Here is a 16,586-nt window from a genome sequence, read left to right on the forward strand (position 1 = left end):
GAAATTCCCTTTCATTTTACAGTTAATTGGCCTGCTCTTATTTCAAACTTGTGATGTAAAATGAAAGATTAGTAATTATTTTAAGCAAAAATTATAACGGTACTTATATATATTTTAAGCTCGATTATCGTATTATATTACGCGTTTAATAAAAAAAGCATACTGTAAGCACGGAACTGCTGAAATTTTTATAATATTAAGAATATAAACAAAGGGATTTGTTCAATCCCACTTATATTTTTTTTGTACAAAGTCACAAATATAATATGTATTGTCTCGTAAGTCGACAAGTGTAAACAATGACAGGTCTCTCTATATTACTGAATTTCAACTCAACGTCTATAAGTAAACAGAGATAAATAAAATCTTTACATAAGGAAAATTAATATTTCTCAAACATAACAGATATCTTCAGATACGAAAACAAACTCGTGGGAGAAATGCTAAATTCACAGAAAATACAAAAATAAGATCAATTTATAATTGAATGTATTTGAATATCATTTATAATATAGAAATACGTTATCATCTCGTTATAACAGGTCTTTGTTGTGCTTAAATTATTCCAATAGAAGCCGGCGCTGCCATTATATTGTGTTCAAAATTTGTTATATATTGTAATAACATTATTATACATTAGATAATTTATTGAGTAGTTCAATAAATTATAATAGAATATATATACCTATACATACAGAGAACGAATAACTTGCATAGTTTGAATGACAGTCGACTATAGTCCATACATTGTGAAATAAGGTCGATCGATCGAAAACAATTACACGTACATAACACTAGATAATTGTGCTATACCTGTCATTTGTAATCACAAAAATATATACAGTCACAATGATTAAATTAACTGTTGAATGATATGAAGCATATAGAGATTTGTAATTAAAATATATATATCCAGTCAGAGATAACCAGTATAGTAATCAACACAGTTTTTATCATTTGCTAGGATGTGGTTGATAATGATCGCAAACTGAAAACCCCCACATAAATACAGTCCGCTACAGAGAACATAACGTTGCACTTTATGAAGTGTCCGAACTTTTTTCATAATATGAGTCATTAAGCTGTAGAGCGGACGAGAAAAATAATAATGTAAGATTTTCAGATAAATTATATCTCAAACCAATAATTCTTCGTAAAATATAATTGTTTTAGAAATTATTTAACAATGATTTTTTTTTAGACATTCGACATTCATCAAAATGTAGTTCTTCAAAACTATGACCTAATGATTATGAAATGTAGTGTTTGCTTTCAATAATATTAAAAATTTCTATGAAGAAACATGAATTTAAATACAGTCGAGCCACAACACATTGTTATATTAAGCTTTACTGAGCAAACTTTGAATATTGGTACACATCTCTGGTCGAGACTGATAAACTTAGTCGACTTTCATTGTAAGTTTCTCAGTATCGCTACACATTAACTGTCGGGTTGGAATAGTACTCATAAAACATATATTATTTTGAAATTATATTTGTATATATTATATACAAAGCACATTTTACATTATTTTCATTATAATATTAACACATTAATAAGGATTAACATACACGAAGGGCAAAAGGCGACATAAATAATGATCTTATATAAAGTAGTGTTTGCAGATGCTACAATAACTCATGAGATTGTTATAAATTGAAAGCGGGTTAATCTAATAACAAAACGCAAAGCGAACAAAAGAACTGAACTTCTTTGTGGAAATAATAGGTATGTTAAATCTATAAAGCTGTACATTACTATAAACTTAACCCGTGCACTTTCCATAAAATCGGCTTTGAACTAATAATACCTCACTAATGTCAGAAGGCAGTGTGGGCTTAATGCAGGCATTAGCTTAGGCCTTGGTAACTCGGTTACTACTTATAAGATTAGCCTTCCAAAGGTCAGATAGATCCTAAAACATCTTATAGCTGCTTATGCACTGGTATGGACTATAGACCGAGTAGATTACATAACACAATTCCTGAAATTCTATTAACATAATATACAACTGTTTATTTCCTGTTTCTATAGACGTAAAGCAGCTGTGATATTTATTAAGTCCTCTTCTAAAGTTGAGAACAATATCAAGAATTTCTTCTCTTTGAGTAGACAATTTAAAATTGTTTACAATAACATTTCAATAGAAACGTCACATATCAAAGACAGCTTTTGAATTGATGTTTGAAAACATCTTCAGTCTTTTATATTAAAAATCACATTACGTTGGCGAAATATATCAGAAAACGCCAATAACTGTAATAGAATAGTATAATTAAAATCTATAGGATGAATTTAAACACCACTTTTTAAAGTGAATCGATAAAAGTAAATGCCTTAAAATCATAACTAAATTCAAAAGTAAGCCTAAATTTTTTGTCAAACTAGAGACCGTATTGTAATTTGAATAAAGCAATTTAGCTAGTAAACGAGTATTTAAAATTTCTACAGGGCTTATTAAAGATTTACAGATGTTGTTCATGTATTTTTTTATATTGTATAGGTTTTACAAACAACAAAATCAACTAGGATGTAAGTTCAATGAAATGTAGAACCCAGTTCGAGAAACTTTTAGAGGTCGATTAAAAATTTATCATAAAAATTGGGTCAGCATAAATTGATTTGTTACGTGTCATAAGCAAGTATACGCGAGTGCATATTCAGTGAATTCGATGGGCATTTACGCTGTCAGCTGTGACAAGACAGGTTCGCAGCAGGCTAAAAGAATTGACTATGATGAAACTCAAATGGACTTTATATTTGATCTTAATGAAACAACATAGCTCCCTTTATCTCATCCAATGCACATGTTATCCTGAAACCTAGGTGTCAAATATATTACAGGCAGGGTAATTTCTGTAAACGGATATCTTAATTTCATACGCGTTACGTAGAGTACATAAGAATAGTATTACTACGTTTAAATCTTGTTGTATAGTAAAGATTTTCTGAGATGTATGTCATTAAGAAATTAAACGAAGAATGTATGTTATTATTTGTTACGTTCTTGATTTTCTACATTACTAGCTGTGTGTTAAATGGAAATAAAAAATGCAACAAATATAATTGTTGCATTTTTATAAAAAAAATTATTTGCTATTCAGTACAGAATATATTAACGAAAGTCAAAAAAATACTTACATGTGCATTCAATATGCACACCGCGCACAGCAGCACGATGCAACAGAGCAACGTCACAAAGAGGGCTGACACGAAGAGGGAATGTTTGAGACGCACGCAATACCGCCTGTATAGAGCCTCCAGCTCCAGCTCTGTGCCTTCTTCCTCTGTAAAGACAGCTTAATTTGAACATTTATTAACATCAGCTAACCAGAAACAGTCCTAATTCAATGTTATAAAGATGTTTCTTCAACATAGTTTTAGTTTTAGATAGGATGGTATAATAAATCATCCGTTTGTAAATCTTCATAATTCTTATCGAAAAATAATGTTTTTATATCTGTTCATGCTTTATGCGCGAGATAGAAATACTGCTTATGAAAAAAATGTGAAATAAAACACAAAACTGAACCAGCGATGCTTAAACGCAAAGAATGTATTGACATTCCTTAAATGAAAGATTTAGGGTATATCAGTTTTATTAAATATTTTTCTGGTGAATAGCTCGATACATAATGGAAAGTGCTTTCTTATATTATTATTTTATTGAAACGCTACATTTTATTTATTAAGCTAGAGATAACGACCTGCTATGCTCATTATTTATTCGCAGGAACTGTGATTTATTGATATTATTTAACTTATTAAGTATGCTATGGATGGTTCACGATTTTAATTCGTAACTTAATCATATTTATTAATATGTTATTTTGGATGATAAAAATCGAACTGTTTTGTCAGACTCGAAAATACTGTAAATTTAACTTAAATAAAACAAACTTTTACGTTTCTTTCGCTATATGTATGTAAAATCTTAAGAAAATTAAATAAAAATAAATTAAAATTTTTTTTGACGATGAGTCATTGTATACTAATGATCACTATAACTATACTTTTATAATTCCTTAGTATTTTTTTTCAATTGTCACGAGCCTTTCTCAAACACCTTTTTCTAAGGCAAAAAAGAACATAAATAAAGTCTAAGTACTATTATTTAATAAAGAACATTTGAATACATTTGTTCCAGATATTTAAACTATTGAAAATGAGGATACGATTTATGATATATTATATAACAGTTATTTACATTACACATGATTCACAAAGGCACTCTGTAAACAAAATAAGCTTTAATATATGTACTAAAAATTAAATCTCTTTGTTTATACAAAATTATTACGAAGATTTTTCAAAAGTTTTCACACATCACAATAAACTGGCTTTTCAATTACGTTCATCATCAAGTGAAAAACATATTGAAATTACTTCAGTGTTTTAAACTTTTTTCCTGCAATAAAGGATTATAATAAGAAAGATAACTAATCTATCAATTGGCTTAGTGTATAAGTCTATTCACAGGAATAAGACTGCAACTTTTACCTACAACTTTGTAATAATTCTTAACTTAATTCCTTTCAAAACAAACAACTTCATCGATTTTTGTATAAATAAACCAAAACAACTGTGTTGGCGTGTCGGGTCCTAACATAGTTGCACGACACTATAATAACAAAAAAGGATTTTTAGCCTTGATAGCACTTCCAATCCCATGTATAATAACTTCTGAAAATGGAACACAATGAACCGTTTAAGATTACATCACACGAGTGCGAGTATCTTTAACGGTGTATCTTTAATGGTCGTGTTTATAAAGATTATTGTGATGCCAGCGATTACTTCTAGATCCGAACAAGTTAGAACATATTACAGTTTAAAAATATATTCTGATTTAGATATACATTTGTGCAACTTTATAATTACGCTTAAATATGGTTCTTTCTAACTCCTTAAAGAAATAAGTGGTTTAAATTAGAGAATAATTACAAATATCCCAATAGTATTTTTTTATATATCATTAATAAGTTTCATGGAAATTCTATACTAATTCGTTTGGATGGAAAATTACATGAGGAAATATTGACATCTTCGCATACAGACGCCTGCGAATAGATTAAGTACTCCGATCATAGGTCGGAATATAAAAAGTTAATAGGAGTGAAAATTGCTATTGAATCTATCACTAAAACTGGGAAGCGGTAATCTCTTATACTGAGTAGATTATGACAAGGTGACATAATAATGAATGATAACTGAAAAACCGTAATAACCTGACTTGAGCAATATTCGGAAACTCTTTTTTCGTTTTCAATACCTAACCTATATTATTAAAGCGTCACGTAAACACGTTGTGGTGCATGATATTTATTTATTCAATGTAAAAAAAATACTTGTACTGTAAAAGCTATCTCTCTACTTGAGATCACTTTTATAATGTTGGATAGTTAGTACAAAAGAAAGATAAAGATAAAAGCTTTCTTCATATTTCTATTATTATGACCTCAAGCCTTTTCATGATGTTATTTATCACCATTGTATAGTAGAAAACATAGATCATCATCTTATACTCTATATTTTGCACTAATGTACCACAGTCCTAACTTTGAGACAAAGTTTCGTGTAGTAACGATAATATAAAAATAATTAATTACTGTGTCGCCCTTTTTTAAATCACCGCTTCTTTGATGAAAATCAAAAAATATCACCGTTATGTTTTTGTTGTAATTAAATGCTACCTTAATATTTATTATCTATTTGAATAACGAATGCAACCATTTTTAATGATCGCTATTAGCATTAATAATTTTTAAATTAAAATGATGATAAGGTACATGGGGAAGTTTTGACACTATCAAAAATATAAATACAAATCCATAATGTGTCGGCGTAGCAAAGTATAAACGTAAAGCATGTCAAATACAGGTTATATTTATTGTATCGTTAACGTGTGTCTAGGATCTGTACCAATAAATAGAAATAAATAATTATTAACATTAACATATTACGCCATACAGACAGATTGACGGCTTCACGGAATTTCACTGGTTTCATTGTTAGATTAAACAAAATGTACGAAACATAAACATCCAGTTGAAAGTTAGAGCGTGCATTGGGTTCGGTTAACAATAAATTTTGTTTAGCTGACATGAATAACCTATTAGTTGGCACTTTGTTTGAATGAGGTTAGTGAACAATTATTTGTATCTAATAAAGTTAAGTGCCTGTGTTTTAATTATCGTTTTGCAGGTGAAGGTTTCTGTGGATTTCTAATATGAATGCGATTAAATAATTTTATAGGGAAAATTATGAAATTACTTTTAAAACGTTATTTTAATATGTTATAAAAGTCGAACGTTAAAATAAAAAAATATATCAAAATTGCATATTTTTAAGTTTAAACGTTAGTTAGTTTTTATTAAAGTTATTAACAAAAGATATCGTTATATACGACTGTATAGCGAGGGGGACAATTTTATTATTAATTTGTATTTTTTAAATTCCAGTTACATCTATCCCATTGCTGCCTGTACATTTACTCAATTATTGTTTGATTAGACATTTAGTCCTAAAATATTTTTTTTCGACTAGTACATTTTTACAGCACTTGACTTTACATATATTGAAATTATATAAATAGTAGTATTAACGTTCGTTTTAAAATATGATTTAGTTTGTATAATTTACTTAATATGCTTACAAAATAAGTAATTAAATAAAAATAAATATTATTAAAATACAAACATCACTAAAGAAGGAATGTTGAAAATTACATTTTTTATTAAAATTCTTGGAGGACAAAATTACAAAATTTTAATTAAATAAATAAAAGATATGGCATGAAAAATTAAAACCGAAGTTTCCTCAAACTTTTAAATAGATTTTATTAAAAGAATATATCAATTACCGGATTTCTTTCAAGTAACTCTTTGAACATCAAAAGCGCTAAAGGACTTAATTAACTTTCATGTTACCTTCAACATCATCTTCATTGTCAATCATTCTCCCGAATATTTTCATCTTATTAAAGTTCTTTAAAACTCATTCCAGTATTTAAATGTCAAACCGAAGTTTATTCTACCGCGAACTTTGGGAGGGAAAGCACCGTTCGCGACGTCTTCACCCTCCGACTGTTCAGTACACACTGATCTCGACGAAGAGAAAATCGAGGAAAACTTGCCGAAATACATGAAAATCATCTCTTAGGCATCCCAACAATCGCTTTAAAAACTAATAATACTACTTATAATTTTTGATTGCCAATAAATGTTCCCTTTTTTTTCAACAGATCTTTATATTATTTTTGGAACTTGATCTTAGTTCATTTACTTCAGTGATCTTACTTTTACTGGTTGTAATGATAAAGAAGACTAACGATCCTTATACAATACAATAGTGAAACCAAATATTAACTTTATTTCTTGCTAAGCAAATTATTTTCGTCAATGTGATGTTTGATTTCCAAACAGTTACAAGATGAAGTTATCGTTCATGCTTAACGTTGAGGCAACTATACATAATAAAATATTATCAGAATTTTACTGATATTAAAATTGTATTAAAATTAAATTAATTTCATTCATTAAAAAATCCAACACTTGAACTATCATTAAGTAATTACTGATTATACAGATGACATGAGAGAGGCACTTGGTTAAAAACGATTTAATCACCATTTTGGAAAAGATCTGGTAATCTCACGCTGCTGGACGTATTTACTGAACATAGATAAGTACCACCACAAGGACTTTCAAGTAAAAGAACTGAGAGCCATGATGCCTCAGTTTATTAGACGATAACCTTATAACACCCCCTTTTTTTAGTGTCAGGTGTTTAAAAATATCAATTGAAAAAGTAACCTACTTGTTTTATATATTCTATTTGGCAAGGCCCGTCATTCTGGCATTAAATTTACCTAAAAATAAAAAATAAAAATATAAATACTCCAATACCGAAAAAAATTTGCGTAATAAGGATAGACATTTATCAAGTTAAGCAACAAGAATGAACTCCTTAAAATAATAAAATAAAAGATAACAGTAAATCAATAAAAACAAATTAGGAATTTCTTGGTTATGAATTGAGGTATAAAATTAATTATATATATATTATTTTTATAGAAATTACAGTTATTCTGTAAGTTAATTAAGTGTTTAACCTTTGTGATGTTAAGAGAGAGACTATGGAGGACTCATTTAATCTTTGTTAATTGAATATTCTTTTCATAAAGGCAACAGTCTTCATGAAACCGAAAAAGTTTTTAAAGACTACAAATCACTTATTTTTGGGATTGCTCACAAATCAGGTCATACGTTAGGTTACAGTTTAAATTTGTATTTTAATATTTTTTCCTGGTTACAAATTTGTTTTTTAAGATCTAGATCAAGATAACAGAGACAGTCTTAAAATTGTGTCCTAAAACATAATATTTTTTTTTTAATTTGAACATCATAGTGGACGACACCTCTATAAAAAATACGATAAATAAAAACTCTCATTGATTAAAAAACCATATAGTATATATATGGTTTTGTATCAAATGACTCTTTGAGCAATTATTATATTTTTATCATATTATATGTAGTAATATTTTATTTTTGTATTTATAGTATTAAAAAGAATTAATTTTCCTGCAGTTTACAGACAATAACTTTAGGTGTTTGAATTCATCGACATAAATTATTTCTGTCACTTAAGCAAAAATCGTTAATATCAATTAATAGTAAAAAAGAAAGCTGTTCTAGCTAGCTACTTGAGAAACTCCAAAAGACGCTATTGAGAGATCAAAGCTCAAACCTTTTAATATGAAATACATAAAATTCATACTTAGAGTTTTTACAAAATTAAACATCATGTACTTAGAGTTTTTACAAAGTAAACACAACCAATGTTTTTGTATTTCGGGAATAAGTTTTGTAAGAATAAGTTATCTTTCACTTTATTACGAGAATGTCAGTAATGAAGGAAATAAATAAGTATCTGAAATTCGTTAACTCAATTCACATTACTTCAAAGGCTTAATTCCGTTATCATACTTAGAACGACAAAAGAAGGGAATAAATTGAGTTAATCGTTGCCAAATTGTCACGAGCATTAGATGTAATAATTTTGAACAATGACTATTAAACCTATGATAATGTCAGCCCACGTGCTGAGATTTAGTGACATCTAATATTTCAAACGGAGACATATTTCATATGAAATAAGTGATTAAATTCCACACGTGCTACAAGAAATGTGGTTTAATTAAATTTGAATGTGTTTGTCCGAATGAGGTGTTACCCCGAGGCCATTAATCTATGTTAGGAGTTAAGTAATGGGAATTTTAGGGTACTTTATCTGATAATATCCGAACCTTTAAAAAATGTTTACAGTTAAATTTTAGTTACTTTATTTAAACAAATCATACAAAATGCATTTTATTGATTGAATTAAACCTATGTATGTCTAATATAAGACGAGACGATTCTGCAATATCTTTTTAGTCACTTAATGACATTTATATTGAAACAAAACTTTTAAAGTAAATATAGTAATTCAGATATATCAAGTTATTTTGATAAGAAGCTTTGTTAGAGAAATATTTTTAATCCCATAAGCCAGTAGATTAAATTTAAGTGAGTTTTTTCTTTTTGCTAGTCTAAATATAGTGAGATTTAAAAAAGTAACAAATACTTTCCTTATTTTTTTAGATAAACGATTGTCTTTTATATCCATTTAACTATAAATAATATTAATAACAAATATGTTTTTATACGCATAGATCTCATGTCATTAAATTATCATATTTTCCATGAAAGAGTTATCATATTTTCACTCCATGGTTTTTCCAGATTGTAAGTTTTATTACGTCTAATGTATATTGAAGTAAAGTTATTTGAGTGATAACATCACGATAATCGAGTACGTTCATATTAATTTTGTAAAACCCTTACAAAGCTTCAATAGCTTGGATGTCAGTCAGAGTGCTTTGAGTATTTGTCGTTCAAACCGTTTTATTATAGTTTTCATAATTCTCTTCAATATTCTAGCCTCCTTATAGCACTGAAGTAATTAAACAGAAATAATCTTTGCACAGACACATTTTCTGCTGCTTACTCTTTCCCTATTATATAATATGTACACAAATCTCTTTGGTTTTTTATAAAAATCATTAAGGAGAAGGTGATAGGCCCTTCCAAGGCGATGTCGGTTTCTTGGTCAGTAAGTGTCTCACTAGCAGCGTTGTGAAATGAAACGTTCGAACTTATGAAGGAAAGGCGAGAAACGCCAGACGCTCAGATGTCTTCGTCAGATAGGCGATCCCTAAACTTGAAAATCAAGAAACTGACGCGACGTGACCTTCGATGCTGCAGCACTCGTAATATCGAGGCTGTGATCGAGCGAAACAGAGGCACCAAAGTCTTCGCTCAGCAATTAGGTAGACCCCATTTGGTGAAACTGAAGACAGGGGATGGCAGGATCGTCACCTCCAAGTTCGAGATTATTGAGGAAAACGAGAGCTTTTATAGACACCTCTACGCATCACGGCTGACTAAATCATTGAGATCTAGCGACGATGACTATAGAGGCCCCCCCCCCCCACTCACACGCCACTACACCGAGGACATCCCGGATGTCGACACGAGCGAGGTTGAGGCAGCTCTCAGGCAGCTTAAGAACAACAAGGTGCCAAGTGATGACGGAATTACAATCGAGATCTACCGTAAGGTAGGACGCCCCCCTGCCAGGTAGACTGACGACCTGAAAAAGGTCGCTGGAGGGGACTGGATGTGGAAGGCGGAGGACCGGCTATTGTGGCGCGAATTGGGAGAGGCCTATGTCCAGCAGTGGACCAAGAGTGGTTAAATGATGAAAAATCATTAAAATCAAAATAATTATAAAACAACTAGGTAAAATGTTTTCATATTTATTAAAACAAAACCGAACCATATTTAAATAATTTGCTTAAAACATACACTTATGACATATCTATATAAAGAGAAGAATTTCCGAAAAGCTTTGATTGTACCTAAATTTCACAAGAAATATAGGATGCGTTATTGGACAAAGGTTTTGTTTGTCCCGATTTTGTAGCAATACCGTGGAATTACCACCGCTTATTGAAAATATTAAATACAATATAATTTAAATTAAATAAACTGCAGATAAATCTAAAACTTAAAAAATAAATACTAGTTCTGTTTTGATTTACAGCTTCACACACATCACAAATTTTTGAATAATCTCTTTAATATATTAACATTATTATTTGTAATTAAAATTTTAAATAATTCTATTTTATTTGTGTATGACATTTAACACTTATTTTCAAATATAAGAATATTTTATCTGTTTTAGTTTTCTTTTAATCTCACGCCACATTTATTTTAACAAATTTGATTTTCTTTAGACTTAAACGAGTTGTTGAACACTTTATAAATCCTTGCGGAGTAAACTACAGCTCGGAAATAGAACAAAGTTGTATTTCTCCATTAAAATATCTTGTTACAATTTAAAAGACTTTCATCTGGTAGGATTAAAATATAAAAATCAGTAGTGAGATTAAAAAGCCGGGGGTTAGATTTTAACAACAACAAAGTATTTTTATAAATTACAGCATAAGTTTTATGCAGAGGCATCTCAACTGTAAGTTTAACAGTAAAGATATTTTTTACAAAGCAATCGCTACAATAAGCAATATTTCCAATAGCTATGTATAATTATCTAAATGTATTTTGTTTTTGAATTTCTTCTAGATATCTTTTTCATTTTGGATAATACCATATTTCATGGCAAAGTATACTTCGTCGCAATATTATTTTCAAATCTCAATAGATTCCGATTGTTTTTTATGACATTTAATACTTTTAGTATCATACAGAAGAATGATGTTAACTAATAGCTTAAAATCAATTCCTCATTTTAACATTGTAATGAAGAATTTGAAGAATGTTGATATTATAATATACGACTAATATTCGTGACAGAGTTATTTTTTTCCCAATGGAATATATTGATCCGTTCCACTTACTGGTAGAATGAATATGGATATAAACAGAATGACAGATAAAGAAAGATTTGTACTTAAGAGACGATACGGATTACTCACGCACATCCTCTACAGAGTTCAGGAATACCTACTCCCCAAGCACTGCTGTAACACGGGAAATCTTGTATAAAAAATGATATGGATATGAAAATGAATGATTTATAACAGAAAAGTGGATTTTATTAAACAATTTTCACTCAACGTGGTGAAACTTTACCGAAAGATATGAACAAGTTTTAAAGCACATGAAGGTAGGATCATCAAGTATTTGAAACTTTACTTTTAAAGTTTCCATTTAAATTCCTCTTAATTTCTCTACAACTCCACAGAAACACAATTACAGTTCTTGAGTATTTCACTATAGTACATAGCTAATAATTTTAATATAAGTTTAAATTTATTGTAAATATAAAGTTTGTTAGTGAATTGAAACTAGTTTCGTTAAATTTCTTTTTTATATCGACTGAACGGGGCTTGACTGTCATACCACTTGTCAGTTTTTGAAATTTAGACGTATTAGCTGAACGTACTATCTCAGCAATACAAGTTGACTGGCTTCTTTCCGCTTGTACTTTTAACTGACTAGATTGGTTTTAACACAGTTTTCGTCATCAATAAAAAAAATTGTACGTCTCTAGAGTCTACCCGAATATGACAGCAGTATTCTAAGGACGACCTGATTTGTGGTTTGTACAGCAACAAAGCCATCTCTTCGTGAAGTACTGCCAGACTTTTGCAAGTGCAACGATTGTCCTTGCCGCCTTAGCTCCCTCAGATTTGGATTCAATGAAAAAATCTGGCATGGCGTCTCTTTTAAATGTTATTTGACGCGTGTCTTAGGTGCTCACTAAGTCACAAAATAATTAAATACATCCGGTAACAGCTCGTTGTTAATGTGAAGCAAAAATAGAAGACCCTGAGGAACTCCTGCGTTGATTGACATTGGCCCTTAGCTCAGACGATCAACCATTAATAACTATATGAGGAGAACTGGCCTAGAAAGTCTGAAATGCAGGTAATTAGAAAAGGGAATATGTCATAGCTTGAAAGCTTTCCCTTAAGGCTATTTTGCTAAAACCTTTCAAAATCTTTCAAAACATCAAGTGAAACTGCGAGAGTTTCACCGTTGCTCTCTATATATCTTCCCCAAAAATGAGTGCTGAAATTTCTCAGTGGACAGATTTTACCAAAACCTGTCTTTTCGGATGATAACCGGAACCTGACGGAACCTGAGGAGATGATAATTATCATCTAGTTGTGCCATGAATTTTCTGTTCAATACACGAATATTATCTTCACGGCTTTTCTTCTTTTGAACAGTTATCACGTTGGCAACTTTTCAAGATTTAAGCACCATACCAGTCATTAAAGAAAGGCCTTACAACCGGGTCAAAACAGGAGACAAAGCGGGTGCACCTGTTTTCAGCACTATTTGTAGAATACTGCCCGCCTAACTACTGAGAACCATGGAAGAGCTTTGCTGCCGATAGGTATGCCGAAAAAGAAAATAAAGTAATGAACACTTCAGTGAAACTGTCTCGCATTGTGACGATATTCTCTTATCTGAATCTTATCGTCATCTGTTGATCTGTTTTGAACTAAATAAAATAAAACATGTCTAACGAATTGTTTACCATAACTTTGTATTAATTTAACTTTTCAGGGCCGCTTTTTATTAACTTTGCTCAGTTCCCTTATCTACGTCGTTTAATTCCAAAGCATAGCAAATGGAACATATTGTAGCAGCTTTAGCATTCAACAATCAGCACAGTATAATTATTTATTATTCATATTAAAACAAATTAAAACGAAAAGTTCAAAAATTACAGGTTTTTGCATTAAAATGGCTACAAATTGATGCTATGAAAGCTTATTTAGGTTAAATAAATTAATTGTAATTTGTTGGATCTTTGCATTCACAGTCTTTTGTATAACAAAACTTGTGTATACCTAATACTAATACAGTAGAGCAAAACTTGGTCGCCACTGCATTAAAGTTTAGTTTAAAATAGTTAGTTTTGTCCTATAGTTGAACTGTAAAATGTTTCCACTGTGTAGACGAAAGAACTAATATTATTTTCTTAAAATATAGTTTTTAAACAACTCACAAAACTTATGTCCTTTTGAATTACGTATGTATCTAGGTAGCTACATTTTATACTGAACTCGGAATAAAAAATTCTTACACAATAAAGTGTACAACAATAAGATCAATCCTGTATAAAAAATTGACTCAATAGCTCTAATGCCCCATTGTATGTATTACGAAATAAATGTCAATATAAAGAAGAGTTATGAAGAAATATCTTCGTCATAAAACCTTTGTTGTCTCGATGTGCAGCTGAAAAGTCATACAAATGTTTCAGATTCTCAAAATATTTCAGTAGTTACGAGGAGAATGTAGGTAGGATTGTTTCATTATATATACATTATATATACGCTATATTCAGAACCTTAACATCTTGAATATAAATGGAACAGCAGCAGGTTTTAACGTTCCCAAATATGTATTTTTTATGGTGTACACGCCAAAAGGCACAGTTATTCTCCAGTAAACCTGATATATGTAAAAAATATTTTTTAACTGCTACAGTTCAGTAGAAGTAGCAGTACTACAATGGTTGAAAATGGTTTAATTTTGGTATAAGTTTATCATGGTTACTGCCGGTTCCCATGATAATATTATTATTAACACTATAGTTTACGTAACTACTGCAAACAAGGAGATAACTCGACCTTATACAATATGTAAACATTATAAGAGGATAGATAGTTTTTGTATTTAAATAATTTAATTAAACGAGTAAAAATATATCAACACGATATTATTTATGAGTCAGCTATAACATATCATTAAAACATATTTATTAAAACTGCAGATATTTTTGGGCTCTACAGGATATAATAAGTGTCTTGGAAACAAGTTGTGGATAATTAGTCCTCATTAGAGAAAAATATTTTGTAGAATTATTTATCTAAAATGCTCGTGTCACCATGTTCGTTCATGTACTCCTCCGAAACGGCTTGACCGACTCTCATTAAATTTTGTGAGCATATTGGTCTAAGAATCGGCCAACATCTATTTTTCATACCCCTTAGTGATAATGGTTGTTTACCCTTAAACTTTTTTTTTATTTTTGAGCGAAATTTTTGTTTTTTTTTATAATGTGGCATCAAAAAATACAAAAAATACATACAAACCAAAATTTTTGCTTTTTTATTACCAACCCCTATTTTTTTATATATATGTAAACACAATACGAGTGTTTGTTTGTTTCGGCTAATATCTAAAATGCCTGAACCGCGTTTAACGGAACTTATTGGCAGTTCGGTGATGTAATAAAAAGTAACTTAGAATACTTTTTTCAAGATCCCGAATGATCATCCCGAAATTATAAAGCGCGAGTGGGAGGCAGGGCGCATGCGGGGCTTTAAAATTTTGTCATATTTTCTTATTACTTTTCTTACGCAAACGGAGTCGCGGGTAACAGCTAGTATATATATATATATTTGTTAATATTAAATTTATATATCACTTTTTATGAACACGTGATAACTATCGATCGCTTCAGCATCAATAGCACAAGTAATACTAACTTTATTGATGATATTGAACAGGCGATAGTGCATCGTAAATCGATTTCAGTATGCTTACACCAAGTTCGCACTTTCAAGGAGCTACACACGGATCCACTTACGGGCCGTTAACATTTTTTCATTTATCAATATCACAATTAGTGACAAACTAAAAACGTTTTTTATGTAGTGTGAGTACACAAACTTTGACTAAGTATACAAGTCTGACCGTTGGATTTAATAAATTAAGAAATAACAAGTTATCTGTGACAATTAAATATATATAATAAAATCTTGATTATAGTAGTGACAATTTTATAGAATTTATAAGTCATGAGTTTTTACTTTTATTCAAATTATGTAATCCAGAGAAACAAAGTAACTTATATGGAACATTACTTCATATACAGCATACATATTTTACCAGTAGAAAGCCGAGCCTTGATGTAATTAGTTTCTTTGTACTGAATTGCCTTCGATTAACAATATCCAGTTAGACTAATTTGCACAACACAGTTAAGGTTATAACCAAATTCAATATTAATAATAACAAAATTAATGTATACTACTTAAATATATTACGCAAAAACTGATTAATACAAAACCAAGAAGTGAAAATGTCTCAGTCGTAATTTAATAAAAAGTTAAAACAACTATAAACGAGACTATTACCAAGCCTCTTAATGATAACAGTTCAACCTTTGTCTATCAATATTTGTTTATTTGTTTTATTTATTGGCATAAGAAATATTTATTTGTTTCTAAGTATCAAATTGATATTGTTTATCACCTACAGTTGGAATTAAACTCTTCGACAAAAGGCAAAAGTAAAGCTATTTCTTAAATAACTGAACTCGAAAAGAAATAATGTTTTGAGCATATTAACCTTCATATTATAAAAAATTTTGCTCATTGAACGTGTATTAAATCGTAACATATATTCCTATCCTTTCCTTCAAATTAACTGCCATGTACTTAAATTAACATTCTGATTGTATGTCAAAATATGACAGATAACTTT

General features: G+C 29.9%; 1 protein-coding gene across 3 annotated transcripts in view; it reads right to left on the reverse strand.

Moving 5' to 3' along the window:
• LOC116772262 (adenylate cyclase type 2) overlaps window positions 1-16,586 on the reverse strand; it is a 95,439-nt gene that overhangs the window by 68,572 nt on the left and 10,281 nt on the right. The window contains exons 1-2 of one of the 3 annotated variants that reach the window (XM_032664367.2): window positions 6,933-7,062; window positions 3,145-3,290 (exon numbers count right to left, since the gene is read on the reverse strand). In XM_032664367.2, coding sequence (XP_032520258.2) covers window positions 3,145-3,290; window positions 6,933-6,978 — 192 coding nt within the window. In that variant the 5' untranslated portion in view covers window positions 6,979-7,062. Of the gene's footprint in view, window positions 1-3,144; window positions 3,291-6,932; window positions 7,063-16,586 lie in introns of those variants that run through there. The other 2 variants (XM_032664371.2, XM_032664368.2) reach the window with 2 other exon arrangements.

Source organism: Danaus plexippus, chromosome 12 (assembly GCF_018135715.1).
Source record: "Danaus plexippus chromosome 12, MEX_DaPlex, whole genome shotgun sequence".
In the NCBI taxonomy this organism is placed as follows: Eukaryota; Metazoa; Arthropoda; class Insecta; order Lepidoptera; family Nymphalidae; genus Danaus; species Danaus plexippus.